The sequence below is a fragment of the Anomalospiza imberbis genome, chromosome 23 (assembly GCF_031753505.1).
Source record: "Anomalospiza imberbis isolate Cuckoo-Finch-1a 21T00152 chromosome 23, ASM3175350v1, whole genome shotgun sequence".
NCBI classification, from domain to species: Eukaryota; Metazoa; Chordata; class Aves; order Passeriformes; family Viduidae; genus Anomalospiza; species Anomalospiza imberbis.
This window is the reverse complement of record NC_089703.1, coordinates 2039991-2067114: the sequence shown is the minus strand read 5'-3', so window position 1 is coordinate 2067114 and position 27124 is coordinate 2039991. Positions and strand designations below refer to the sequence as shown.

Here is a 27124-nt window from a genome sequence, read left to right as displayed (position 1 = left end):
TGTCATTGTTTGCTTGATAGGTTATTGCTGGTTAGTGGAGAAGCAGTCGCTACATTAAGTCGAGTGCTGCCATGAATGTTTGCATGATTTGCTTTTAGTTGTGCCTGCCCCTTTCTGATGCGATATTTTTCCCCCTTCCCAAATGCAGGGCTTCAGATAACAGGGAGCGTGCTTATGAACATAGTGCCTATGGACACCATGAGCGGGGGACGGGCGGATTTGATCGGACGAGACATTACGATCAGGATTACTATAGAGACCCTCGGGAGCGGACCTTACAACACGGGCTCTATTACACTTCTCGGAGCCGAAGCCCAAACCGCTTTGACGCTCACGACCCCCGATATGAACCTAGGGCCCGGGAGCAGTTTACATTGCCCAGTGTGGTACACAGGGATATCTACAGGGATGACATTACACGGGAGGTACGAGGCAGAAGGCCGGAGCGGAACTACCAGCACAGCCGGAGCCGCTCGCCGCACTCGTCGCAGTCCAGGACGCAGTCCCCGCAGCGCCTGGCCAGCCAGGCCGCCCGGCCCGCCCGCTCCCCCAGCGGCAGCGGCTCCCGGAGCAGATCGTCCAGCAGCGACTCCCTCAGCAGCAGCAGCAGTACCAGCAGCGACAGGTAGGTCCCTGTGCCGTGGGCTGTGCGGGTCGCTTCCTGAGATGTGAGGCCGAGGAGTTGTTCCGTGGCGAAGCTTTGCTCGTTGAGGCAGAAGTGAACTGCAGTGAAAGGTCAAAAGGCTCACTTGGCACCAAGGGGAACTCCGGTGCTGTTGTTTGTCATTTTCCATGGTGGATCCATGCAGCGTCTGTACGATGGTGGCTGGGCAGAGCAGGGATGTACAGACACAAGGCCTCGCTTCCTGTGTACCTGGAGAACAGGGTCACTTTTATTTGCTTCAGTGAGAGAAAAAGCAAATTTTAAGGTCAGCTACTTTTTACAGACCACACTTCAACATAGTTTGGGAAATGATGAGTGCTATTGTTCTGTTTCTTGTAGTTCCCTGACACCACTGACATTCACGAGGTCGATTTGTCGCCTTCCCATTTCTCACCCTGATGCCTCACAGCAAAATTTGTAGACTTGGAAGAATTAAAAGAAAATAATCCAAGTTTGTCATTTTTGGGGATGCATTTCCTTGGTTCTGCAATAGCTCTGTATTTGCATGGCTTTACAAAATACCTATGGGGGAGAAAAGAAGGTGTTAGAAAATGACTGATTTCTTTTAATAGTTTTTAAATTCATGTTGAAGTGCCTCTCTGATATTTGGCTTTTTAAGATTAAATTCACCCTGAGAGTGGAAGCCACAAAGCTACGGTTGCACCCATAAATGTTTTATGATCTTTGGCCAAGAGCTCTGCTCTTCGGGAGGGTTTGCAGAGTTGGCAGCGTTTCCTTTGCATACCAGGTCTTTTCTAAAACTGAAAATATTCATTAAGTAAATAAGTGTATCAGTAGAGTGTTTGATTTCGCAAAGGCCTGGAGTGACAGAACAAGGGGGAATGGCTTCCCACTGCCAGAGGACAGGGTCAGATGGGATATGGGGAAGGAATTCCTGGCTGTGAGGTGGGCAGGCCCTGGCACAGGGTGCCCAGAGCAGCTGTGGCTGCCCCTGGATGATCCCTGGAGGTGTCCAAGGCCAGGCTGGACAGGGCTTGGAGCAGCCTGGGATGGTGGAAGGTGTCCCTGCCCATGGCAGAGGGTAGAATTAGGTGAACTTTAAGGTCCCTCCCAACCCGTTCTAGGATTCTGTGTTTATCACTGTGAATAGAATTTTACCACTGGCAGAATTCTGTGAGCAAGGGAATTATTCTCACAAAGTCTTACCTTGAATGTTGAACCTTCTGGAAGGGTGAGATGGGCTGACACCCACGGAAGATGAGGAAATCAGTGTCTCCTCTTCTGATTGCCCCACCCCCTCATGTCTAAAGAATCGTGCAAGGATTTATTTACTTCTTTTAATTATTGTTTTCTCTTCTTGGATTTAGAAATCCAGATCCTGTCTGGGTTGGACAGCAGGTGAAGATTTAAGACAACTTTTAGGCTGCTTTTAAGCACTTGTTTATTTCCAGCACCTCTCTCAATGAGAGCTTAATGTTTGAATAAAGACAATAATTTGTCAAAGATTTTTCACACTTATTACAGCTCAGAAAAATCTCTGAGACTTCCAGAAGTCTCAAAAAAATCCTAGAGAGAATGGATTGAAAGGAGGGCTGGTTACATTTAAGTTTTAATAAAAAAAATCTTGAGCAGGGGAAGAAGAAAAAAAAAATCTCTACTGGTGCTTCTCTGCTCCTTGTGGAATGAGAAAGGCGTCCAAGAAACTCGTAATATTTATAAAATGTCATTGTTGGGATGTCGAGGCGGGATGAAATCCTGTTCTGAATTTGAGAGGACTAAATATGATCCCACTGGAACCAAGTTTTAAGATTTAATGAGAAGAAAAGCAGCGTCTGCTGTGCTTGAGCATTTCATTTTCTTGGCAATTTCTAGTTGTAGTAATGGAAAAGTAGACGATACTCTGGGAGGAAATAAAACATTTTTTTCTTATTAATACAATAAAATCAAACTCAGTCGAGCAAGTAATGGAATCTGGTGGATTGTATATTTAATTTTGAAGGATCAGAAAAGAGTTTTACATGTTTCTTAGCAATCAGTTAGATAATAATAAACATTTAACCCTCTCTTTACTTTGGGAAGCAAAACCCCACCAGGCCTTGAAGTCTTTCAAAGCACAAGTGTTTAATTTTCAACACAGTTGAAATTTAGCCATGTAAATATGAAGCCCCTCATACACTGTTGGTGAGCAAAAGCTGCCTCACCCCCTTTTCCTTGGTTCAGTGCTCCCACTTGCTGTGTAATATATCCAGTTTCTTTTGTCTGGAGAATAATTATTGCCTGCAATTTCCGTGGTCTCGAGGACTTTAGCAAGCTGGAGATTCTCTTACAGCTTTTTTGTAAGTGGAAATGGCCAATTTTGAGGGGCAATGGTATTATTAAGGTCTTTATGACACTGCATTCTTCTGAAATTTAAGAATGTGGTCACTCAAGTCTCGTCCTGTTGGTCTCAGCTGGCAGAGTTGTGTTCCCTGCCCCGGGGGGTGTTTGGGGCACGCGGTGGGTGTTCGTGGGAACTTTGTGCTGGGTACTGTCCTTCAGAAGCTGTGCAAAAGCAGAAAGGTGGTGAAGGAGAAGTTTGGGTTTCCTTGCTTGTGGTTTTCAAGACCTGTGTGAAGTCAGTAACACTGATTAAATGGAGCTGATTTTCCTGGTCAATACTGAAGAAACACTGCTTGCTTGAAAATTCAAAAACAACCTGAAAAAGCCTTTATCTCGTAAAGGTTCAGAGTTTGTTGTGTTGGGTCTCCACTAAACTTTGCTTTAAAATGCTGTTTGGAGGCCTTTGCAGGCAATGGTGCTGCAAGGGAGTAATTTAGAAACTAAAACTGGAAAGAACACATTAAAAATAACCAGTATTCTCTGAAGCCAGGCTTTGTTTGGGGTGCTTTGTGGCCTCTCAGAAGTCACCTGCTGAGCTGAGGAAGCTGGTGGATGTGGATGGTTCCTGTGTGGATTTGAGGATGAATTTGTGTTTTGAAGTCTTCTTAGTGTAAGATTGCTCATTCCCCACCCATAGAGTGGAAAAGGGTCGGTGGAATTTTTTTCTCACCTTGAAAGTATAAAAAAGCCCTTGAAAATGATAATTTGCCACCACCAGAAGCTTCATTGTCTCCGTTCTGGTGATTCAGACACACACCACAAATGACACATTAGCAAACATATTTTTGTACTGTGTCATGGAAGAAGCTGGCTCTGCATGGAAGCTGGGTGATCCCATAGGAAGCAAACAAGATTTTGTTTGTGCCCTACCCAACCTCCTGGAAACACCCCCCTGCTTTTTTTCTTTTGTAGCAAAAGCTTTTTTTTAGGCTGCTTGTTGAGGTGCTCTAATGCGCTAAAAATAATTTCTGGGCTTTTTGATTCAGTTTTGGAACGCCAAATGGCCTGACACGTCTCTTGCTGCTCCATGTGTTAGTGATTATTCTTAAAGCTTTGCTGCAGCAGCGTGCTGAACCACCCGGCACTGAGAGCGGAGCGTTTCGCTCCTAAAATCCTTGTTGGGATGGGGTTTGAATTCATTTACAAAAACCCAGGCAGAAGTGTTTGATTTCCTGGAGGTGATGTTCAGGCTGTGAAAGCATGAACACCCCGTGTGTTCCAGCTGCAGATAAGCGACCTGAGGTTTCCCTTGGCCTTTAATTTATTTTTTAAGAGTGTTTATTCAGTTGTCTGATGTGGAGGATGCTGGGGGATTTGCCAGTTAAATGAATTATTTCCTATAATGTGTAATGTAGTCACCTTTAATTTATTTTTAAGAGTGTTTATTTGGTTGTCTCAACTCCAGGATGCTGGAGTTGGATGAATAATTACTAAGATTACTATTTCTCTATAGCTTGTAATATGAAAAAAATATTGGGAAATTAAAAGATCATTTTAGATACAACGCTGGTTTTATATTCACCAAGATCTATGTGAGCACAGTTACTCCAGTCTTCCTGAAATCAAGAAATGGGAAGAAGTTGCTCTTACAGATATTTGAAAAAGGGTTTTTTTTTTTTTTTTTGTATTTCTGATAGTTGTATTTAAAGTTCTTGTGATAAGTGGACAAGGCATAAGGTAATTAGAGATTGGTTTTAATTTTAGATTTTTCTGTGATGAAATTATTTCTGGAGCAAGGAATTACCATTGGAATGGAATATGTGTGTGTCTTAATATTGAAATAAACTGATGAAAAATACTGCCAAAAGAATTTTAATCATGGGAAAAACAGACTCCCTGAAACATCCTGGTTATTTTATTTAGTCAGGGACTTTCCTACCCTGTTTCAACAACTGAAGTGAAAGTAGAAAAAAGTGAGTTTTAGTTTCATTACATAATGCAAACCTTTCTCTACCATTGTCTTCATCTCCTCCTTCCCGTGTTGTTTGCTGCCAGAAGTGATGAATCACTGATTTAGCCGGGATTTGGGATTTTGAGTGGGTTTGGAGATGCCTGTGCTGAGGACTGATGAAAAATCAGGAACAATGAGGTTAAATGTAGCTGTTTAGTCTTTACTGAAGCATCTGTGAGATGGCTTTTCTTGAGGTTAAGTAATTCCACGTACATTTGGTACTGTAGAGATGAGCTGGAAATTTTTAATCTCTTCTGGTAGAACGACAGGGTTGAGCAGGCTCGTGATTGTGTGGGAAAAGAATTAGGTTATGATTTCTAAAAGAAAATTAAATAATTTCTTAGAGTAAGAGGCCTTTCCCATTACACAAAGGCAACAGTAAATCCTGTCAGAGTCAGGTGAAACACTTCATCCTTACCTTTTGTTCACATAAACCCATGTGCTGCAAAATGTGAATTAGGGAAAGGAAAATTTAGAAAAAAAATCCACCTCAGATACTCGCAGGTTTTTGTTAACAACTGTCGAGCGTTTTCACTTTGTTCTTCCTTGTGTTTCTGCTCGTGTCAGCCGGTGCTGCTGCTCAGCTAAATATAACCGAGACCATCCTTTAAACGTGGCTTTTTTTACCCTTGGGACTGTATTGGCTTTCTTGAGATTGAGCACAGGCAGAACATTTTCAGGTGGTTTTGGAGAGATTTTAATACAGAAAGCAAACCTTTATGCTGAGATATGGCGAATAAGACGTACCTGGCCATGTGTAACCACATAAACAGATCCTTCTGTGGGAAAAAAAAAAAAAAATATAACGTGATATATCTAAGTTCTCCTCAGGGATGGTGAAGAAATGGTGCCTCGGCGCCCTTGGCAGGGAGCGGTCGCAGCCCGCTTGTCCCTCAGCCTCTCGCCCCAGCTGCTGACAGCCCGCGTTACCTCAGCCCTGGACCCGGCAATAATCTATTAAAAATGTGCGTTGCATTAATACGATTCTTATCTCGCTCCGAAACCCCGCCGCTTTCTCTCGCCTCACAGCCGGCGGAGCGCGCCCGCCGCTGTAATGGCGGCGCGGCCGCGGAGTCGCCTGACCCGGCTGTTCGGCGGGGGCGGGGAGAGCGGGTGTTCCTGAGGGGAGAGCGGCTGTTCCTGAGGGAAAAGCGGCTGTTCCTGAGGGAAAAGCGGGTGTTTTGCGGGGGGAAAGCGGGCGTTCCTGGAGGAAAGCGGGGGCTCGCCGCCGCGGTGGCCCGGCGGGCGGGGGGCGGTTGTTTGTGCTGAGAACCGGTCTGAGCCGGCGGGAGCCGGCCGGGGCTGCCGCGCCGCCCCCGGGGCGGGGCCGCCCGAGCCCCGCGGAAAAACACCGCCATTGCCACAAGAAAGCCTTTTAAATTAAAAAAAAAAAAAAATATATATATAGAATCCCTCCCCCAGCCTAGCGCTGGAGCAGCTCTCGCTCCTGCGAGAAGGTTTTCCCCTCACACAGCGCAGAGAAATGAAGTAACGCCTGTGTCAGAGCCGGCTCTGAGGGGGGAGAGCCGCCCTCTCTCCCGCTCAACCTATTTTAGGTTGTTTATTTATTTGTTTTAAACCTTAAATGCTCTTCTCGCTCTAGAAGTTAAGCACTAGTTTCCTCGCTGGAGGAATCAGCCCCAAAAATCTCCCAAAAGGGCGATTTTGGAGCCTGCCCCAACATCCTGATATCACCTCTGCCGTGATTTGACAGAGTTTCAAAATTAAATAGAAATTTTATCTTTGTTGGCCCCTCTGGGAGAGCCCACCCCCGCCCCCCACCCCTCACATATGAATAGACAATAAAATACTTCAAAACGTCATAACGAAGAGGGGTTTAAATTTCTTTTTTATTTAGTACTTAATTTTCTTGGCATGAGCTGCCCAAAAAAGAGTGGACATTTGGCTGCAATTAATACCCCCCACCACCACCGCACTTCCAGTAATAGTTGGTAATTGCTGGCTCTAAATGACAAAGCAATTAAGCCTCTTCCTAAATGTGCAGAAGTAGGTGTTTATCTAAATCTGGGCTGTCAGGCTTTGTTTCTGTGTCAGGGCCCAGAAGCTCAACTGCTGCTTTCTCAAAGAGCAGTTGTTTCTTTACAGGCAGAGGAAGAAAAAAATCTTTTTTCAAATTAATTTCAGGAAAGGAGTCTTTAAAATATATCATGTTGTGGATGGGTGAAGTGGAAATTGCCCAAGAAAAATATTTCTGTTTTATTACTATGATAACTATTTTGATGATTTCAAACGACTTTATCGTTGTTAAAGAGATTATTATTATTTCAGTGCTTTAAAGGTTTCCTGCAATGAGATCAGAATCTTTGCTAGAGAATATGAGGATTTGTGGCAGCTGATTCCGCACTCTCCGGTAAACTTGCCTTTTCCTCAGCTGGGGGAGAAAGATCTGGGTGTGTGGAAGGATGTGTGTTAAAAATGAAATTATCAAGTCACCCCTAGACAGCTGTAGGTCTGTGGGAGCCAGTGTCTGGTGTGAGAATTCACAATTTCATGTCTTCTAAACCTCCTTTTTTAGGAATAGTGGGAAAAACCTGAGCTATGTGGACAGCACTGCTCCCACCAGCATTGTGGGAGACTTTGGGCTGTTCCTTAAGTCCGTGGGAGCTGCTAAAAATTGCTGTTTTCCCAAAGGTCAGGTGCTGTTGGATTGGGTTTGACTCTGGGGTTGTGCGTGTGCGTATTAACAAAATGGTCACTTCTAATTGCGTTTTTAAGGCTTTGATTTCCTTCCAAGTATTTTGCTTAATCATCTTGAGTAGGCTGAGGGAAGGAAAGAATTAGCTGAGGTCAGGGAAGTTGAAGCTGCCCGTGTTACTGCTCAGAAGTCAGGCTTAGTCTGAGCGATCCTGGAGGCAGGAAGAGAAATGTGTTCTCTTCCTGCTGCACACTGGGAGAGCAAGGGGAAACCAGCCCCGAGAAAGCCAAGGAAAACAGGGAAACGTGTGGTGCCGTGGGCTGTGGTGGCTGCCTCCCTTTGCACGAGCGGTCCAGATTTCCCTTTCTTTGGGAGACACACACAGCTCGGATGTGAATCATGGCTAAAATAGATTGGAGGATCGTAGTCTGGAAGTGCTTATCTGCAGCGATGGTGGAGTCACACAGCTCAGATGGAGACACAGGCACCAGAGCTGGGGGAGAGCATCCCCGTCCACAGACCTTTGGAATAAAGGGCATTTTGATAATTTCTGATGGATATTCACGTGGAGGGATGAATAGCAGAAGAGGAAGGCTGTATTGAACGCTTCTTGAAAAAAATACCAGTCATTACAGTGATCAAAGGAAAAATCCAGCCACTGCCTGGGCTCAGCCATACGTGTTCCAATTAAAGCCTAGACACCACATCCCTGCAGACTTGCAAATACAGATTTGTTGGTTTTGTTTTGTTTTGTTTTGTTTTTTCCCCAAAGAGGATGTTTCTGGCTCAGCCAGAGGCATGGATGGAGAAGGAGAACCTTCCCTGTAAAACCTAAGGGCTGGGAGAACAGGTCTCCTCGAGGCGTAGCAATGCGACTTGGGCGTTAACTTTACAAATAATCTCGGGTGGAACATGCTGCACTTAAATAAGGTCACGGGGATGGGAATTAATAGTAAATAAGCCTTATTGGGGAAAAAATATAAAATAGTATAATCTCCTAATCTTTGCCCATTGAATTAACCGTGTACCTGATGCGCTTAGCTTTGTCCTCATCATCCCGGCAGCAAGCGCAGTCCAGCCGTGACGTAGCGAGTGCCGAAACCATAATGATGGCATCTGGGGTTTAAGTGCAAAAGCTTCTTAGCAGGAGATTAGGGATCCCACTGCAGATCCTTGCGGTCAGCTCCTAATGCCGCTCGGGGAGGAGAAGGCAGCCTGGCTCTTGAGTGGAAAATCACAGGTTCGGCAGACAGGTGAGGGCTTGGATGTGTTCTGTAGAAGAGAAGAAATGTGTATATTTTGGGATGTGGTCCAAATTTTGTTTAAATCTTGAAGGGAAGCTGAGTTTCCAAAAGGAGGAGTAGGGAGACATGCACTGTGTAGATGCCATGTGAATAAAGTCTTCGCATGATTATTCATTAAGTGCCTAATATGAGAGCAAAAATAGCTTTGGCATTAAGAAACAGGACTTTTCTGTGATCCCTCCTGGCAAGAGGCCCATAACAAAGGTAGGGGACCTGTTCCTTTGTTTCCTGGTCCTTCCAGCCATGAGTGCACTCTGCTGTCTGGAGAAGCGAGACGTGGAGCCTTTTAATTCCTTCTCTTTGAGAAATGTCTGGGCTTCAGTGCTCAGTTGCTTTATTTAGCTCAAAGCGATGGTTTTGGCTAGAAGACACTTGGAAATCCAGGATGGCAGGAAAAGTACCTCTTAGAGAATCCTTTCTGCGAGGGGGAAGTGGTTTTCAGGGCTGTAGCCTCATTTCTTCCGTGGTTGCAGGATGTTCTCTGCAGATGTCCAGAAATCATCGTTTTTATACCTGGGCAAAAATACAAGAACCTCATCAAACAGTTTACAAATCAAGAATAATTAAGACATATCTCCAGCCCATGTCGGCTCTAAGGGCAATCACGTATTTATTATCTTTCATCCGTTTGAGAGCGGAGCTTTTCTGGCATGATAAGATGTGAAAGAAAGGCAGTGTTCTCCTCCTGAAAGTGAATTCCCAAGAATGCCCAGCCCCAGGTCCCTGTGGACAAACAGTACCAGGCTGGGCTGAGTGAGATGCAGAGTGTCCTACTTACCGTGGCTGCTACAGGTCTGACCTCCTTGGATCATCTGACACCTCGTTGGGTAAGAGGTTGCTGCAAGATCTCAAACCCACAAATTATGTAAGATTTACACACTTGCTTTGAAGTTGGTCCCTCCCTTCCATGTTTGTTTACTGGCTGGTGTGTCCTGTTGGATTGTGAAGGATGAATAGTCACAGAAAGGAAGCTGTCGGGTTAGTACAGATTTTCTGTTCCTCTTCATTTTCTAAACGCGCGCGGAGCTGTGCTTATCCCTGTTCCGGAGTCTGGGAATACGCCGAGGACGTACTGCATCGGTCAGGGCTTTACTGGGTGAAATTTGCAATTTGTTTGTTTGTTTTTGAGCTGGAGAGAGGGAGGAAAAGCTCATTGTGTTGCTAGAGGAGAAACAGAGATGGTATGTAACAGCTGTCTCGGGAGTTGATGTTAGGTTTGCTTTTTAACATGCAGTTTCCATCCAACTTGGAGAAATCACATGGAAGAAAGGAAGGTGCTTAATTAACGCTGTACGTGTGGCTGCCATGGTCTGGGGCTTTGAAAGCACTGCCTCCCGTAAGGAAGTGCACAGGCTTTGCTTGTGGGAATTCCTCAGAGGACCTTTCTTCCGTCCAGCCTCTCCAGTGTGCCAGCGGAATTGCCTCGCGCTGCTCCTCCTTTCCCAGCCGCTGTACAGGCACTCAGTCCAGGGAGGTGTAAGGCATTTTCTTCTGGATTTTCCCCTACTTATGCATTTTTCTCACAAATTAAGTTCTCACCCGTGCTTCATGCTTATCCCTGGTAAGTGTGCTGGAACTGGCCCAGGCTTTTGGGAAAGAGAATCCCTGGACTTCTGACCATGTGTAGAGATGTAATCACTAAATCCTAATAAATTCCATGGAATTAAGTTACAGCAAGGTGCTTTCTCAGAAGTTACTCTTAAGTGGCAAACACTGTCATGTGATACAGGTTTTGCTGGGTTGGTTCTGGGATTGTTTTTCTCTGAAATTTACTTTCTAAGCCTGGCATTACTCTCCATAATTGTTCAACAAAGTAAAATCACATTCTCTCCCCCAGCCTACTGCAGATCCACAATAGGTGCTGTGGCACTTTACCTATCTCATACAGACATTTTCTTTTTTGGTTTTATTTTCATTACTTCAGTGTTTTCTACCCATGTGAAAGCTCACAAAAAGTTCTACTTTTAGTTGTATTTTTATTTGCATGTGGGCAGCAAAATGAAGTAATTCCCAAATATAGTCCTAGCCAAGAGATCCATCTGTTCCCTGCATTTTTAAATGGCAAATTAATCCTTAGCATAGAACTCATCAAATGTCTTCTCTCTATAATTTATGCTGCCTGAGATCACAGAAATGACTTTTTTTTTCCCAGGCCTTCCATTTTAAGTAGTCCTTTACTCCAGAACAGCAGCTCCCATTCTGGTTTTACAGAGCTCTCCTGTGATTCCTCCAGTCACTGTTGTCAGTCTAAAAGGGGGCATTAAAAAAAAAAAAAGCCTCCAAAATTATTCTTCCCTTCATCTCTTTGGTGTTTCTTTCAAAGGCTGTAGAAGATTCTATTAGAATCTTAAATCAGAAGGAGTATTTTATGATTCTAAGATGTAAGGGAATAGAAATTCTCTTTGAAAAACACCCTAGATAAATGGATTTATCTTGAATGGAGAGGTTGCTCTGTCCATTTCCATTTGGATGTCTCTCTTTGGACAATAGTGACCATTTTTAGAAGTACTAAACTTCCACGGTGTTATCTGCCATAAAGGGAATTTCTATATTAAGCTTTGCATGTTCCCAAATTTACTTAAGCGGCATTGTAGCTCAGCTGTGTATCTTGGCATGCCTTCCATTGCAGCTCCCATCCCAGGAACAATTCTGTTTATAGGAGAGGATGCACCATTTCAAAACTGCTCCAAATCAGGAATTTCAACAAATGGTGTTTTGTGTATTGCTAAAAAAACCCAGTGCCTTGGGTTGGGAGGAGGCAGTGCATGCAAATAGTGCCTGGCTTGGTTTTTTTAAGGCAAGGTGTGATGCTTTTCTAAAACATGAAGACAGAATTAATTCTATGGGGCTTTCTGCCGTGATCTTCAGGCAGCTTTATGTTAAAAAGTAACTGCAGTAACCTGGAGGTGAATCAGTGCTAGAGCTTTTTTTTGTTCTAGCATATGTCTGAAAAAGGCTTTTCTTCTGAAAGATGCCCAGTGCTCCACACTTAGTCAATGCCAAATGGTTTTAAAATTGTACTTAGAAGTGTTTATTCCCAGGAATTCATTCGACAGGACTCTTAAGGCAAAAGAGGTTACTTTTTGCTCCTTGAGTAAATGCGTAGTAGCCCACTTGGATGCAGTGGTGGTTGCATTTTCAATGGCATTTTACTCTCCTGGCTCATAGGCACCGCTTGGAGTAGAATTCGGTGTTTTTTCCTAGGATGCCGAGTAGGTCCCTTCATGAAAGCAGTGCTGTTGTTGAGGAAACTGCTTTTAAATGTTGAGCTTGGTGATCATGGAACTCTCTTCCAGTTTAAATGATTCTGTGTTGCTTTCTTGGTATTTTGGAAAGACTTGGCCACCTGTGAGCCAGGAGATCAAATTCCTCAGCCCTTTCCCTCTGTGATTCACAGAATGACCTTGTGCAAAGCCTTGGCCTCTTCATACCTTCCTTTCCCATCTGCAGAGGATGTTAAGGCAGCCTCCCATGAATCTGGTACTAAAATACGGCTGTTGTCCAAAGATTTCATGTGCTCTGAGGTGTCAGTTGCACAATACTAATTTAGATCATCAGCAGATAGGTGGCAAAAGCTCTTCCCTTTATCACAGTTACCCTGCTTTTGGCCAACTTCTGTCTGATCCACGCCTGGAATAGCAGCTCTTCCTCAGGCATGTGCTGGCAGTGCTTGGAATAATTTGGAGCATGGCTGGAAGAGGTGGGAGTTCTGGGTGGCTGCAGCAGGACTTCTCAGGAGGGATCTTGACCCAGGGCTTTGCTCTGTGAAGGTGATGTTAAACAGAGGCTCATCCTGCTCACCCATTCTCACACCCACCCTCTTTTTTTCCCTCTTTGCATCGGTGGAAGTTTAATTGTGGGAAAGCAGAGCTGAAGAGCTGCTTTGTACTTCACCCTCAAGGCCTCGATGACTTTTATCTTTCCCAGCACCGAGCTCTGTCACTGTGGCCGTTTGCTGAGAAAGCATTTCCTCCAGCTTCCCAGGGTTTCTTTTGGAGCATGAGCAATCCCTGTTCCCAGGGAGCATCCATGGTTCAAAGAGGCATTGGCTGGGCAGGCAGGTAACTCCAGCTGCTCCCAAATTCAACACCAAACCCAGCCAGCGTGGGGAGCGCAGGGACTGAGCAGCTTCTTCCCAGCAGTGGGAAGCTGTTGTCAGTGCTGAGTCAGCTCTTTGCTCCAGAGATAGGCCAGTGTGTTTGTAACCAACAATTTTTTCCCCCCAGGTTAGTGTTTTTAATTCTTGGCTGTACGAAGTTCAAGCCCAAGGACAGGGGGACATAGGTCAGGGAGCGAGGTGGCAACACTGACTGTGGGTTGGGCAGTGTCCTCAGCCAGACGTGGATTAATATAAACATACATATTTTTAGCAATCCTAATGGGTTATTTAGTTGCAGGGAAGAATTAAAAGGAGCCCAAGGCTGTCTGGAAACTCTGAGGGCTGCAGGGGAAGGTGGTTCTGGGGGTGGAAGCAGTCCGTCCTTCTGAGCAACATCTCCGTTTTCTCCATGATTCATTTCAGACTTTCATCAAAGATCAAGTGTCAGGCATCAGGATAAAATAACTGATGTAGATATATTTATATATATTTATACATGGCCTGTCACAGAAATGCAAATGGAATGTTAATAAGCCACTCACTTGACTTGGGATAAATATATGGTAAATAGTACCTGGAGGCTGTGTCTTCAAAAACTTGCTGGTCAGAGACTGAAATAAATACACAGCAGCAGTGTGTGTGTGTCAGTTGGCCACGTAAAGGACATTGAGTTGTCACGGTTGTGTTGCTTTCCCATGGCCCTTAAACATCATTTAATTTCATTTCTTTGGATTTAGGATTCCAGCCCAGCAGGAGATCATTGAAGTCTTCTCTCTGGCTGTGGTAAAGCAGAAAAAGTTAAGGGAAGGAGGATGTCCTTGTTTCATCAGTCTGCAGTATTTAATGATCTCTCTGTAGAGTTGTAAATGCTGGTTTTATCTGTTGCGTGCTTTTTGTGGCTGTTTCTGTTTCCGTGCAGGCACTGGCCTTTCCCCCCTCTCAGTGGATTGTTGTATCATAGCTGAGTGCTGTTAAATACTGCAGAGTGTGTGACATGCACAAACCGAAGTTCCTTGGGTGGCAAGTTCTCAGCGGCTTGAACGGGTGCCAAGAATGTCACAGAATCACATCCCAGCGAGCTTTGCTCTGGAGGGGCTGAGGCTGGGGTGATGGGCACAGGGTAATTACACTGAGGGAATGTTTAGGTGGCTTTCTCTGCCCTTCCTCTTACATCCATATTTCCAGTGGAAAGCCTTGTTTGCACATGGAGGAGCTGGGTTCAGGTTCTTCGTGGTTTCCCTGTGTGGGCTGAGCCCCTTCAGCGCTTGCCTGCAGTTGGCAGAACGCGGTGACGGCTCGTTTCCTCTTGATCTCTTCATACAAACCAGCCTCAGAGGTTGGACTGGGTTTTCTGACGTCTTCAACTTCAGGTTCAGCAACTCCTTTGAAGGAGGGAAAAACCCCTTGTATTTCTTTCCGCAGGTGTGTGAAATGTTTTTTTTTCCCAGACAAATGCCCTGGTGCGGGACGCGTCATGTGTACAGAACAACTGCCTGCTGCTTGCTCGGATATTTAGGTCAGTGTTGGAATCAGCTCTGATAAGGAGTTAAGGTCTGCGCCCTGACCTCCGTAATTTTCATTGTGGTTGTTCCTGCCCGTGGCAGGGTGTTGGTATGAGATGATCTCGAGTCCCTTTCTGGGATTCTATGATTCCTGCTTGAGTGTGGCAGAACAGCCACCTGGATTGTTGGATTAACAGGGTGGTGTCAGGAGTCTTATGGGAATGGCCTACTCCTGTTCTTAGGAAGGAAAGTGTGATTTGATGTGCATTTTTGACTTACGTCTGTGTGAACAGGGGAAATTCTGGTTAAATATCTTCTTAGGTTCATGTAATAGTTATCAGTAGGTCAGAAATACCAATCTGTAATAGCCCTGTGCATATATTGCTCCAATATATAATTTTCCATCCAGAAGTCAAAGTGTTTCACAGGCGAAGATCCTTTAGTCCATTGCTAGAATGGAATACAGTGAATTTTTTAAGCTTTTGTTTTAAGCAGTTGCAATCAAATTTTGGTGGGTGTTGGCTGGCAGTAATCACGTCTTTTTAATTCTTTTTATTCCCAAACATCAGTACATTCAGGAAACTTGAAGCAATTTTCTGGTGCTGTTTTCCCAGGTTGAGGAAATGTAACCAACAAGTTTTTTTCCAAAGCCTATAAAGTATCCAAAGGATTTGTGTCTTCTGGTTAGAGCTGATCATACAGCACTGTCACTGCTGGTCTTCTGTGCATGGGGATCATCTACGGTGACTTAATTCGGATCTGGAAAGGGAGGGACAGGGAGAAAACCTGAGGGTTCTCTTGCTTCCGTTCAGAGATGACTGTATGTTAACTTTGGATTTCCTGACCCGGCTTGGGAATCTGCTGCTGACATCAGCCGTGAGAATAACCCGCCGTCAGCAGGGATGGAGCCTGTCCTCAGTAGATCTTTCTAGGAGATAATCTTCACTTGGAGATTATTCTGACAGGGTGTTGAGTCGAGCTGAGCCAGGCAGAGTTCCTGATTTCAAGTTAATTTTGGCAGGGAAAAAGTGATCATTCTGCATATTGCCTATAAAAATAAAAAAATCTTGGATGCTTCACCAGGTCTGATGAAACAGTTTTTGAAGGCAGCTATAGAAAAAATTTTAAGTATCAATTTTTACATTTTTCACAGCTGAAATTTGGCATGAAAAATGCAAAGGTTTTAAACTGGTTTTAGGTGGCCTTGTTTTTAACTTGCTCCAGCAACAGAGGTTAGAATCATGTAATGACAGAATCGTGGAATGGTTTGGGTTGCAAGGCTCCTTAAAACCCATCTCTTTCCACCCCTGCCTCAGGTTACTCCAAGCCCTGTCCCACCTGGCCTTGGACACTTCCAGGGACTGGGCAGTCTCAGCTTTTCTGGGCAACAGCAGGTTGGTTTTGTTTTGCTTTTTTAAACCCGCATTGGCAGCTCAGCGCCCGCGGGACGTTAAAGCTTTCCTCTGCTTTATCCTCCATGGCGGCCGCCGTGTTTCCAGCCGTGTTTCCAGCTTTGTTTCCCGCCTGCTGCTTGTGGGGAGTCCCCAGCCTGCAGCTGACTCACCGCTCTCAAATAAATCAACGGGCAGAAATGACAATTGTGCCACATTTTAGAATTGCAGGAGGGTGCAGGGCAGGTTGTGCGATCCCTTGATTCAGCGCCGCTGCCATTGAGGAGAAGCAGCGGGTCTCCCGTTCCATGGACGGGCTTGGAGCCTCTCTTTTATCTCCTTTTGTGGGAACAAAGGACAGCTGGCTTTGTGTTCTCCGCTCAGTGCTTTCATTTCTCATACGTAAACCCAGCGTAACTTCATCGCCACTAGGCCTGCAAACTGTAATTGCCTGAAAATGAGAAATTTCTCTGGAAATGAGGAGTGGTTTGTGGGATACCAGGATTTGAAATGTCATCTTTGCATTTAGAACTGAGCAAAGGAAAATTCTGTGTGCTAATTGAGCTGCAGTGTACTGAGACCAGGAATGGGGCCCCATCATCCTTGTGGGTCCCTTCCAACACAGGATATTCCATGATTCCATGAAACCAGTTGTATTTGAGTCTGAACACCATGGCTGGATTATTACGTGTTGAGTCTTTGGGAATCAGCCCATGTGGATAAAATTGAGATTGTATTATAAATAAATTTAATCTTGATTAATGGAAAATAGATACGTAGATAAATATTGTAAGTTATTAATAGATTTTATCATGATTGATGAAAAATGGGCACATAAATAGTGTGAGTAAGAACACACATCCTTATATACTCATAGGTAATTATGGACTGCAGATAAGTGTTTTAAAAGGGCTTGTAAACTACACCTGTAGCAAAGTGCATGTGTAAGAGAAAGATTTTATGTCCACCCCTTGTTTAATTAAGAACAATCTCTCTTACTCCTCCGTTTTCCCATCTGATTTTGCTGACAGCAAAATACAAAAATCATTTTTCTTCAATGCTGTAGTGCCGTAGAGTGAAACTGATTTTAGAAGTATCTGGGCTGGACAAAAGAGCATCTGAAATGCTGGTTAAGTACTCCAACTGTTCCCCAGTGATCCCACGTTCCGGGAGCAGCGCGGAGGAGCGTTGGTTCCCAGCTCCCTCCCGGCGCCGCGCGTGTGTTGTGACAGCTCAGGAGATTAGTTCCTCGGCGTGCTGGCATTCTGCTCCGCTGACTTCACAGCGATGTGGAAGAGCAGGTTCTCCCGTGTTGGGAAAAGGCTGAGTGCCAGAGCACGCTCTGCTTCTGGAAAAAATCACCCTGGGTTTAATGCTGCTAGCGGAAGCCCAAAATGAAGTTAAAAAGCTATTTTTGTGCCATTTTTGACCTGCCCCAAAACCTATTGATACTTGGAATACTTTTAAGGAGGAGATTACCAGAGCTGTTGTTTTATCCTATTATGTTCCCGTGTTAAAATTTCCATAGCTCTTTCTAGAAGCTTTATGAACCCACTTTTGCCAGAAGAATTTTTAATAACTTATTTTCTGCATTGGCAACGGGTGGTTGTTTGCAAAATTACTCACAGGGAAAAGCAAAGCCATATTCTCATTTTAATATTCTGGGAACTTGTCCTTGAGCAGCTTTCAGGCTTCAGATCTGTATATTTTTAAAGCTAAAAAGAGTTGTATTTTGCTGCTCAAGACTCCACATAATTCCCTGTCAGATGCTTTATTTTGATTGTGCTGTGAGCTATAACTGGGTGACACAGCAGCTATAATTAACTCTTCCATCATTCTCCCATTCACAGAACATCAAACCTTTGACTTACTTTTGAATTATTATATCCATGTTTCTTCAGTTGGAAAACTGATGGGGATTTCCCTAAAGAAAGGGGGGACTGTTCTTGCAATCATTTTATTTTCTTGTCTAAAAATAGTCAGGAAATAATGACTTTTTTTTTCTTTTTCTGGAATGTCTCAGTCTTGCTTTGCTAAGGGACACATATCCTTAAAACTCCCTGGGGAAGTGGAAGTTACCAGTATGATCCTTGTTTCCCAAAGCTGCAGAGAATTCAGGCTCCTTTGTAGAATTTATCACCTTGTTGCACTGCTGTGTCATCACTTGGATATCTACTGGTGTTATCCCGAGATAATATTTTTTCTCTAGTGGAATGCTGTGATTTCAACAGTACGTTCCATGTTTTTAACATCCTTATTAAAAAAAAAAAAAAACCAAACTGTAAAAGCAGCCTGTCTCCATTCTAAAGCACTGCTCAAATCAATTCAGTGCTGCCTCTTGCTCCAGAGGTACGATCTCAGCACACTGGAATTCTAAAGGCTTTGGGAGCATCAAGATGTGAGAAGGGAAAATAGAAATGTGCACAGGGCAGAGGGTTCTGCATCCCTAAAATCCTATTTTAGCCTTTTTTAGCCTTCCCCAGGGGCTGCTGAACCACGTGGAGCTGCTGTCAGCTTGGGAATTATTTTCAGTTTCTCCCCACACACATTCCCTGCCCTATATTTGTGTGTTTAAAGAAGTTCCTCTGTTCTTTGCCAATTTATTTCCCGGTAGCAGGTGATGGCTGATGTTACCCCTGGAGAACACTGAGGGACTGTTTGTGTGGGGTTGGGTTTGGTTTTTTTCCCAAAATGCTGTAGAGAAGAACTTCAGTTTGGTGATTTAGTGGAAAGGCGGAGGGAATGGAATAAAGATGAGGAAGAACTGCTTCACTCTTCACTTTCAGTGATTAAATAGTTCATTAATGAAGAGGGCACAAAAGGAGGGTGCGCAGGTGAGACAGAAATAAAGGCAGTTTACCAATTTAGTAGAAAAATGAGGCTGTGGAGGGTCATCTTGATGGTAGGAGATTCCTTGCTGGAAAGCACAAAGAACTGTAGCCGGGAAGGAAAATGTTATTTATTATCCATGAAGTGAGAGGTTGGGTGGCGCACGGCAGCTGCCCTTGGGAAAAGCAGGGCAGGGGGAAGGGCTCAGTTTTTCACTCCGCTCCTGGCATGGCTTTATTTTCACTCCTCTCCCAAAGTGATGCTGAACTTCCTCCTCCAGGGCCAGAGGAGTAGGAGGAGAATGTGTGGGAAAGGCACCAACATGTGAAGTGGCTGGATGGAATGGGAGGGTTGTAATGAGAGGGTGAGACCAGCAGCAGAGTTTCTCATGTTTATTATTACTTCTGCATTTTTGACCCTTTTTGTTGTATTTTATTTTGGTCTGGCCTGTTTTTATATCCTTCTGGGTTGTTTGTAAGTATTTTGGGACAGAGATTGTCTTCCCTTCTGCGCCTCCAAATATAAAGGGGACAGAGCCCAAGGGCTTTTGGGAATGTACCACGGTGCTCGTTACATACACCAGAAAGAAAACCAGGTTTTTTGATCGTTTGAAGAAAAACACCCTCAAAAAAGCAGTAGAAGAGCTCACAAAATCAAATCTTGGAAATTACTAGAAGCCCGAAATGGTTTCCCTGAGAAAAGAAATGGAAAAGTTAAGTGGTTTAACGGCAAGAAGGTTTGTAAGAAGGGTATGAAATATTTAAGATAAGAAAAAGATAAACTTGCATATCATTTCTCTAATACGATGTGGAGAAGAATATAAAAATTCAATCAAGCAGCAAATTTCAGACTGACAGGGTTATTTTAGTACGTGGCACATCTCCCCCTCTCCAGCCTCCGAGTTAAAATTCCAGCAGAATTTTTTCGAAGGCTGCTCATGTAATGGAGAATGAGAGTCTCCGGGGTTATGTCAGACAAAATTATTTTTAGCGCTGTTCTGAGCCCTTGTGCCTCGGGGAAGAAATGAGCCACTGAAGCAGGATGACGTGTCCCCACTGGGCAAGCTTTAATAACATTATATTCTCTGTATTTCTGCCTCTGCTCGAAGCATCAAATGATCCTGGGTCTGTGGATTAGATTTGCTCCCTCTGTGATCTAATATGCAAAACCTCTTCCGCTGTAATTATTGTTTATAAAAGGCATTCTTGGGTCTGAATTCGTCGTATCTGAAGTTGTTGGTTGAGGCTGAGCCTGGAAATAGTATTTGCTGGTTCATAGAGAATCCTAGCGTGGTTTGAGCTGGAAGGGATCTTAAAGATCATCTTGTTCCACCCTGGGCCATGGGCTGGGACAGGGACATGGACATCGCCACCAATCCAGGTTATTCCCAAGCAGTTGAGCCAAATGCTTGCCATGATTTTCACACATGGTCTCTTTGGAATACAGATCTTTTCAGGGAAGATGCCTGAGAGCACCATAATATTTCTTTCCTGTACATGAGAGTGCTGGGAGGGGTTTTGAGGCATTGTCAGACCTGTGCATCCTCCCTGTGTTTCTCCACTCTTCTACACAGCTCCTGAGCTGGTCCAACATTGCATTACACTTCATTAAATCTCCACCACTGTCAGGGTGGGTAACAGGATCTTGCTGACATTTTACCCACATTCCACTTCCCTGCCTGTCTCCTCTGGGGGCTTTGGGGGGGATATTGGCAGGAAGATGCTTAAATCCGTGTGAATAGTGGGTGGCAGCACAGAAACAGAATCAGGCGCAAAAGGGAGGAAGGCCTGTGGGCGAGCAGAAACTCTGGAATTTTGCTTTTTTCATAAGATAATCATTTCCTGGGTGACTTTGCCCCGTGCACTCACCTGTCCTTCTCTCCGTGCCGTTCCCAGCAGTGACTCCAGCAGCAGCTCGAGCGACGAGTCCCCGGCGCGCTCGGTGCAGTCGACGGCCGTGCCCGCGCCCGCGTCGCAGCTGCTCCCGTCGCTGGAGAAGGATGAGCCCCGGAAGAGTTTTGGGATCAAGGTGCAAAATCTTCCAGTGCGCTCAACAGGTAAATTCACTCGGGAAAGGGCAACAGGGGAAAAAGGGGGTGGGACCGGTGGGATAGCCTGTACTGGGTCTTTGACACATGGCAGCCACATGCTGCCTCTGAGGACGGGATTCTCTCCCTGCTTCTGCCTCAGTTCTTGTGTGACACTGGGAAAATTGCTTAATTAGTGACCATCTGTGAGAAACCCTGCTGGTCCCAGCTCCAAGTACTGGGCATTTCCAGCTCCTGGAACTGGTGCTTCTAACAGTAATGTGGGCTTTCCCAGGGAAAAAAAACTGACACATTTCCATTTTTAACTTAAAACTTTCATTGTTTTATCTCACCCTGCTTCAATTTCTTTTTTAATACAAAAAGTTGAGGGTTTTCTGTTGCAGTTTGAGCGCTTTAAAAAACCCCTGAGCATATTTGTAAAGGCAATGCATATTGCATGGAAAATAACCCAGGAAACCACGTGCTGAGGAGTGCCCATGATTACTCCCTGTTCCTGTGCTGAGAGCAGGAGAGATCCCACAGGAAAAACCAGCATGGCATCACTTGTGAAACAGTTTTAACAGAATTCATGGATGCAGAAGCACTGGCTGAGCTAAAATAATGTCTGTTAATCTTGTGAGCAGAGTACCTCACGTGTTGGTATCTTCCTATAGATTTAATGCCTGTCATATTCCTTGAAAGTACACGATGCTGAGGTCAATATCCCACGAATCTCAGATAGATTGTGTGGGGCTGAGTCAGATTCTGCAAAATCTGATGAATCTGCCTGGTTATATTTCTGAATTGACTGAACTGAACGCTGTGTGACTCCAGCCTCCACTCCAGACACCTCATCCCAGCTGTGCACAGTATTCCTGTGGGATTTTTAATCGAGTATCCCTGTTATTTCTTCTTTGCTTGGAACTGGGTGTCTCTTAGAAGCAGAAACCATCCACCGCTAGCTTTAGCCACGTAAAACCCCATGTGTGTATTTTCTTGGGTTTAAAGGAGAAAGATCAGCAAGAAACTTTGGACATTGGCAAAATTAACACCCCAAATTAAAAAGGGCACTTGTGTGAGCACAGATTTAAATGGGATGAAGTCACATTTAACTGAAAGACAGTCAGAGTTCTTCGTGTCCTTTATGGTGCTGCTGAGCTGGTAGAAGTGATGTTTCTGCCATATTAATGTTTATTTGTTGGTTTAGATACAAGCCTTAAAGATGGACTTTTCCACGAATTCAAGAAGTACGGGAAGGTGACGTCGGTGCAGATCCACGGCGCGTCCGAGGAGCGGTACGGGCTCGTGTTCTTCCGGCAGCAGGAGGACCAGGAGAAAGCACTGAATGCCTCCAAAGGAAAGCTCTTCTTTGGCATGCAGATTGAAGTCACAGCCTGGATAGGACCAGGTAAGGTCCATGCCCTTCTCCCACAGGACTGCTCTGGGTGTGTTCAGGAGCTCTTGTAAAGAGGCAGAATAGAAATAGGAAACATTGAAAGAAACTGGGGAAAATGCCACAATGAACTCCAGAGCAAAAAGAGTGGATGTCTTGGATCAAACAGTGAGAGAGGGAAAGCTGCCATCCTCCCAAAGAGTGGGATCTGCTGGAAGGAACGATCTCATCTGCCACATCTCGGTGGAGCAGCTGCCAGTGGGTGGTGTGAGCACAGCACTGAGTGCCCCCAGCCTCGTTTCGTCTCCTTTTAATTACAACAGCCAACGAGTGCTGCGTTTTGAGGCTGTGGCAGCACAGCCCACATGACCGACCAGTGAGAGCTGCAGCCCTGAGCACGTGGTGAAGTTCTCAGACCGCACTTCAATGGCTTCTTTAAAAATTGATTCCTGAAAACAAACTCCTGCCACGTGCTCTTCCCCAAGCACAGGGAAGCCTTATTGGAATTCATGCACTCAAGCATTGATACTTGGTAAATTTCCAGAGAAGCAGTTGCAGCTCCCTTTCACCTGAGGATGCTCAGATTCCTCCTTGGAATATAAAAATTCCCAATCCCACATAAAATAACAAGTCATGGGTGCAGTACTGGGTGTTTTTCTCAAAAACAGTGGTTACTCTTGTTCAGATCGAGAAGGAGACCTGAATAAACCAACATGCACCAAATCTTCAGTTGTTACAAATTTCCTGCTCTCTTTTATCCTAGAAACCGAAAGCGAGAATGAATTTCGTCCTTTGGATGAAAGGATAGATGAGTTTCACCCAAAGGCAACGAGAACTCTGTTCATTGGCAACCTGGAGAAAACAACCACCTACCATGACCTTCGCAACATCTTCCAGCGCTTTGGGGGAATAGTGGTATGTGAATGGTGTCCTGTGTGGGGTGGCACAGACCTTTCTGTACAGACCTGTGAAATGCTGTGAGTGGTGCTAAATCTGTCAGCGACAGATAATTCAGTCTTTCTGTAATAATCTGAGTCGCTCATCTTGCTGGAATATATCTGAAAGCTTTTCATTGTATTCAGAGTTCAGTATATGAATGTTGAGGGGTAGCTTAGCAGAAAAAACAGTCCTAGGAGTGTTTACAACAAATGTCTCCCCTGCTGTTTTCTCCTGGTTATTCTCTCCTGGTAGCTCCAAAGGTGATTGGGTGTTTGGGATATGAATGTGCCAGGTGATATTCTTGTGTTGACTCCTATAACTGTGTGAATCTGAGTTTCCTGTTGATTCCTGGAACAAGAGGCTTGGTCAGTGCATGTGGAAGCAGCCCCGTGCCCAGGCGGAGGGGACTGGAGCAGATGGATCAGTGATGGCACATGAGGGATTTGGGTTTTCAGCTGAGGGGGAGTATCCAGACGAGGTAGAGCAGCCCCCTCTCCTCTGCTCATGACTTTCTGTCAATTCACATCAATGTTATATTTAAGGGAGATTTTCCACAAAAGTCATGCAACTATCCTATTTAATTAATTTTCACACGGGCATGGAGTGACAGGACAAGCCTTAAGCTGAAGGAGGAGGCTGAGTTGGGTGGGATATTGGGAAGGAATTCTTCCCCAGGAAGGTGGGGAGGCCATTACACGTTGCCCAGGGAAGCTGTGGCTGCCTCATTCCTGGAGGTGTCCAAGGCCAGGTTGGACAGGGCTTGGAGCAGGCTAGGATAGTGGAAGGTGTCCCTGCCCATGGCAACGGGTAGAACTGGATGAGCTGTAAGGACCCTTCCAACCCAAACCATTCTGGGATTCATTCTGTGATTCCTGTTGAGTCTGTTCTGCCTGTCAGCTGTGGGTGCTTGTGAATGTGCTGTGCCTCCTTCACTCTGCTGTGACATGTCTTTATCACTGCTGAGGAACCAGTCACACATTCCAGGAACCCCATCCCTGCTACTCCCCAAAAGAAGAGGAGGTTGCTTCCATGTACAATGTGAACGAATATAAAATCCCCATTTTATGATGTCTGGCAGCCCTTGTGTATGCAGACTCTGCTGTATCCTTGACATCAATACTGATTTATGAATTCGTGCCGTGTCTGTGGCTTGAACCCTTTTCCAGTGTTAGAGCAGCAAAGCTCTCCTGATAAAGATGCTTATCAGTGCTAGTGTAAATTGGCTTTTGTGTGCCGTGGTGCTCCCTGTCAGCATTATTAATGGCTCAGAATTGGGAGGCAGCGCTGCCTCGCTGTTTCCAGGAAAACTTGCAAGCTCAGGTGCAGAAGGGACCAGCTTTATAACCTTTCTGAGGGGTAATGAGCACAATAATGATACTTTATTTACCTGTCACAAGGAATTGCTTGCCCAGGGTGAGTGGTCAAGTATTATTTGCCGTGGTTGCAGTCGTGCTACTTCAAACTCTTGGAAGTGTAGTTTTCTATTAATATTCCACTTAAATCATTAGGCCAGGGCTGTAGGAGTCTAATAGTTGTGTAAATCTCCCTGCTTACTTCTGTTTTCCCAGATAAAGAGCTCTTAGGTGAGACTGTGTCAATCTGCTGCCTTGTCCCTAAATTTATTAACCATGAAATTAGCCTGTCCTGGATGTTGGAACATTTGTGCTTAGATCCATGTGTGGCTCACAAAGGCAACGCCTGCTATTCCAACAAATAAAACCAAACCCTCCACCTCCTATTTTCAGCTTGGAATGAATCATAGTATCATGAGTTTGTTCAGAGGGTTTGGGTACATTTCCAGTGCTAGTGCTGAGCTTGTTTGTTAACCAAATGTCAGCTCCTGGCTTGCTGGGCTTTTTAAAATCGATTAAAATCAGCCTTTATTTGGCTTTGTGAGCCTCTGACTGTACTTGTGAATGGGCCCGTGGTGGATTGGTTTTAAAGAGCAACAGCAACTGAAGTTGAGAATCTTTTTTGCCTTTGCCATGAGTCAGACTGGTTCAAGAGATGAGTCCAGCATCACTTTGTGTTTCTAGGAACAGGATGGATCATGATTATTTGGAAAAGAAGCCCGGCTTGGCTCAGAGATGAGGATCCGAGCAGGTTGTTTTCTCTTGAGCCTTTGTGAGGGAAAATTAATCTGTATTTCTTTGATCCTGAATTGTCTCTTCTTGATATAGTATTAACAGCCTAAAGCTGGTGTTTGTTGATCAGGTCAGGCTTAGTTCTGCGGGCTTGCATTTTAAATCTGTGGGATAAAGAGCTTTCCCTGCTCAGTAAGGATTTGGTTTTGAGATGCAGCAGAACAGTAAAGTTTTAACTGTCTACTATTGTTTAAATCCTCCCTCTGAAGAAAATATTAATTAAAGAGCTTGCTGTGCCACGTGTCCCTGAAAAAAGCCAAGTCCTCTTCGATGGGATTGACCGCTGACTGTGGGCTGTTGTGCTTTGTGCTTGTCCCCAGGACATCGACATTAAGAAGGTGAACGGTGTCCCTCAGTACGCGTTCCTGCAGTACTGCGACATCGCCAGCGTCTGCAAAGCCATTAAGAAGATGGATGGGGAATATCTTGGAAATAACCGGCTCAAGGTAAAGAAATCCTCCCCTGGACTGTATCCTTCTTGTGTCTTCCACTGCCGCATCGTGGGATGGTTCACAGCGAGGTAGTTCATGGAAGTAAGATGGTTTTTAATGCGAGATCGTATCAGAGCGTGATGGTTTCAACCACCACCTGATTGGGATTAATCAGCATTTTTGTTGGCTCTGTGCACACACAGTCCTGGGATTGAGCACTCAGAGACTGACGTTCCCTGGCCTGGAAGGGCCACATCTGGCAGGGCTGTGCTGGGAATCCGTCCCATTCCCCATGGCAAATGGGGCCTGTCAGGCCCCAGAGCTGTCAACCTGTCACTTCTCAGACATTCAAACTGTAGAAGAACCCAATGTTGTCAAACACTGTATTTGTTTAAACAAGCAGAATTATTTTCATTAATTGCTCTTTGATTTTTGTCTTGCACCTGCACCAGATGCTAATTTTAGAAAATCCATACAAACTCCAAATAAGTCTTTCATCAGGCAGGCTCTGTTCAGTGAGTTTAACCCTTGTGCACTGTACTGATGGAAGTTTTGCCCTTTTGTGTCCAGCTGGGTTTTGGGAAGAGCATGCCTACAAACTGCGTGTGGTTAGATGGGCTTTCCACAAACGTTACGGATCAGTATCTGACCCGACATTTCTGCCGATACGGGCCTGTGGTGAAGGTAGGTGGGAGGCTTTGGCTTGTGCTTCCAAGTCGTTACTGTCTTCCTTTCTTCCCATCCTGTCCTTTCAACCCCACTGTCCAGGGCTTTATAGCTCAGGTAGAAAAAATTCTCCCTGGGGTGGAATTTGGCTGACAGGGCTCTGTCAACGTAGACAGCAACCAGAAAGAAGTTATTTTGAGTGAGCCGAGATGTTGAGTATTGGAAACCATTTGTTGCTCTTGTGCAGTACAGTCTCTCCCCAGCAAAACTTCTTAAATGTTAGTTGGCAGAACAGGGGTCTAATTACGTAATTACTCATACTTGCTAATTACATAATTAGACATAACTATGTTTTTTTCCATCAGACTGAGGAAAAAAAGACTTTTTAAAAGCAGTCAGGACAATCAAAAGTACATGGAAGAAGAGAGAAAGTCAGCAATGGTGCAACACACCCCTGTCACGCAGCGGGAGCCTCTCCCATGCAAGTGTTTATCACGTGCTTAAACTTCAGTGTGGGAGTTGTCCTGTGTATTTTTATTGGACATAGATGTGCTTAAAATTAAGCAACATGTGTAAATCTTCGCAGGATCAGGGTCTGGCCTCCCCAAAGGATTTTTGTGGGTTTGTGTTGCAGTTTTGACGTTTTTTATTGTAGCTGTTGTTGCTTGAATAATACATTTATGCTGCTAAAGGAAGGCAGTATTTGGAAATTGGTTGTTTAACAACTGGTGGGTGGTACTGCAGACTGATAACAAAAGCTGGTTCCACTTTGGGATTAAATGTTTCCTT

At 44.8% G+C, this 27124-nt stretch overlaps 1 protein-coding gene and 1 long non-coding RNA gene across 2 annotated transcripts in view; one reads left to right on the top strand and one right to left on the bottom strand.

Annotated features, from left to right (window-relative positions):
• SPEN (spen family transcriptional repressor) overlaps positions 1–27124 on the top strand; it is a 66287-nt gene that overhangs the window by 21762 nt on the left and 17401 nt on the right. Inside the window, exons 3-8 of the mRNA XM_068171852.1 lie at positions 149–625; positions 20632–20792; positions 21970–22170; positions 22919–23070; positions 25559–25684; positions 26240–26353. Coding sequence (XP_068027953.1) covers positions 149–625; positions 20632–20792; positions 21970–22170; positions 22919–23070; positions 25559–25684; positions 26240–26353 — 1231 coding nt within the window. The remainder of the gene's footprint in view (positions 1–148; positions 626–20631; positions 20793–21969; positions 22171–22918; positions 23071–25558; positions 25685–26239; positions 26354–27124) is intronic.
• LOC137461963 (uncharacterized) lies at positions 870–6310 on the bottom strand. The gene is made up of 3 exons (XR_010993543.1): positions 5703–6310; positions 1832–3230; positions 870–1186 (listed from the first exon to the last, which is right to left on the bottom strand). It is a non-coding gene; the product is annotated as an uncharacterized lncRNA (long non-coding RNA).